General features: G+C 72.0%; 1 protein-coding gene across 1 annotated transcript in view; it reads right to left on the bottom strand.

The window, feature by feature from the left end:
- The window catches only part of MTMR2 (myotubularin related protein 2), a gene marked incomplete at both ends in the record, with an annotated part of 7,436 nt that overhangs the window by 3,782 nt on the left and 2,450 nt on the right, over positions 1-1,204 (bottom strand). The window contains 2 exons of the mRNA XM_012729465.1: positions 156-239; positions 1,023-1,124. Of these exons, the coding sequence (XP_012584919.1) occupies positions 156-239; positions 1,023-1,124 (186 nt within the window). The remainder of the gene's footprint in view (positions 1-155; positions 240-1,022; positions 1,125-1,204) is intronic.

Here is a 1,204-nt window from a genome sequence, read left to right as displayed (position 1 = left end):
GCAGCTCCAGCAGACCCACCGGACCTGACAGAGCCCCGCCCCCCAGGCCTGCTCTCAGCCGGCCCCCCACAGGCCTTGCCAGCCCAGCCCGAGCCCCGGAGCCCCAGGGGCCGCGTGAGTGGCCCGCGGGCGCCGACCAGGGCAAGCGCCTGTACCTGGCGCCTGTACTCCAGGAGGGCGTCGTACAGCTTCCAGCCGTCCTCGGGGAACTGCTCCTTGTACTCGAAGGCGAAGAGAGGCTGCGGCAGAGCACAGTGAGAGGCGCAGGGGCCCGGAGTGTCGCAGGTCTCCCGGCCTCCCGGCGGGGCCGTCCTTGGGGCCCCTTCTCCACACGTCGGCGTCAGGGACTGCAGCACTGTCGTCTCCCGTTTCTCAAGCAGAGGTCACGCGGAGGCCAGCCTGGGGCACGCAGCGCTAGGGCCCAGCCCGGGAAGCCGGCCGCGCCGCCGCGGGGGCTCCGCCCCGGCCGAGAGCCACCACAGGGCAGCGGAGCCCTCCCGCCTCCCGCCGCGATCTGCCTCTGGGCAGTCCTCGCACCCCCACCCTGGCCTGCACCCCAGTTCTGTGCGTTTCAATAAATCGTTAAGAAGCCACAAGACCCACCAGCAGCGTTTACCCAAAGCTGCCCGTCAGCTTGTTTCTGCCGGGGTCGCGGCGGCCCCTGCCGCCTGCCTGGCAGATAAGGAAGACGCCAGGCCGCCCTCCGAGGCGCCGAGCACACTCCCGGGCGCGGCAGCCCGGACCGAGCTGTACCCCCAGGCCGGCACAGCAGCGCACGGGGCAGCTCACTGCCCGCCAGCGACGCCCGAGGGGGCAGGCCCGGCGCCGGCTAGGGGCTGGGAGGGGAGCAGCCGGCGGCGCGGGACAGGCTGGCACCAGCGCCCAGCTGCCACCTCGGTGGCTTCACCTGCAGCGAGCAGTCCTGGACGCCAGGCGCAGGGCTGTGTCGGCGGCGGGAGCCGGCCCGGGCCGGGAGGCGCCGCCGCGGCCGCTAACGGCCTTTCCCAGCAAGAGCCGCTCACCAGGTTATTGGACACCGGAAACGCGTATTTCATCAGATTCTCGAAGATGGATCTTCTGGTCCGCCCCTCGGGTTTGTGAGCGAACCGCAAGTTCCGGATGTCCTAGGAGAGACGCAGGGTCCGTCTGCCGCTGCCCGTGCGCCGCGTCGTGGGCCGCGGACCGGCCTCCACGGCCGCCTGTG

The sequence above is a fragment of the Condylura cristata genome, unplaced genomic scaffold (assembly GCF_000260355.1).
Source record: "Condylura cristata isolate star-nosed mole 26May11 unplaced genomic scaffold, ConCri1.0 scaffold00025, whole genome shotgun sequence".
NCBI classification, from domain to species: Eukaryota; Metazoa; Chordata; class Mammalia; order Eulipotyphla; family Talpidae; genus Condylura; species Condylura cristata.
The sequence above is the reverse complement of the archived record's forward strand: the minus strand, read 5'-3'. Positions and strand labels throughout refer to the sequence as shown.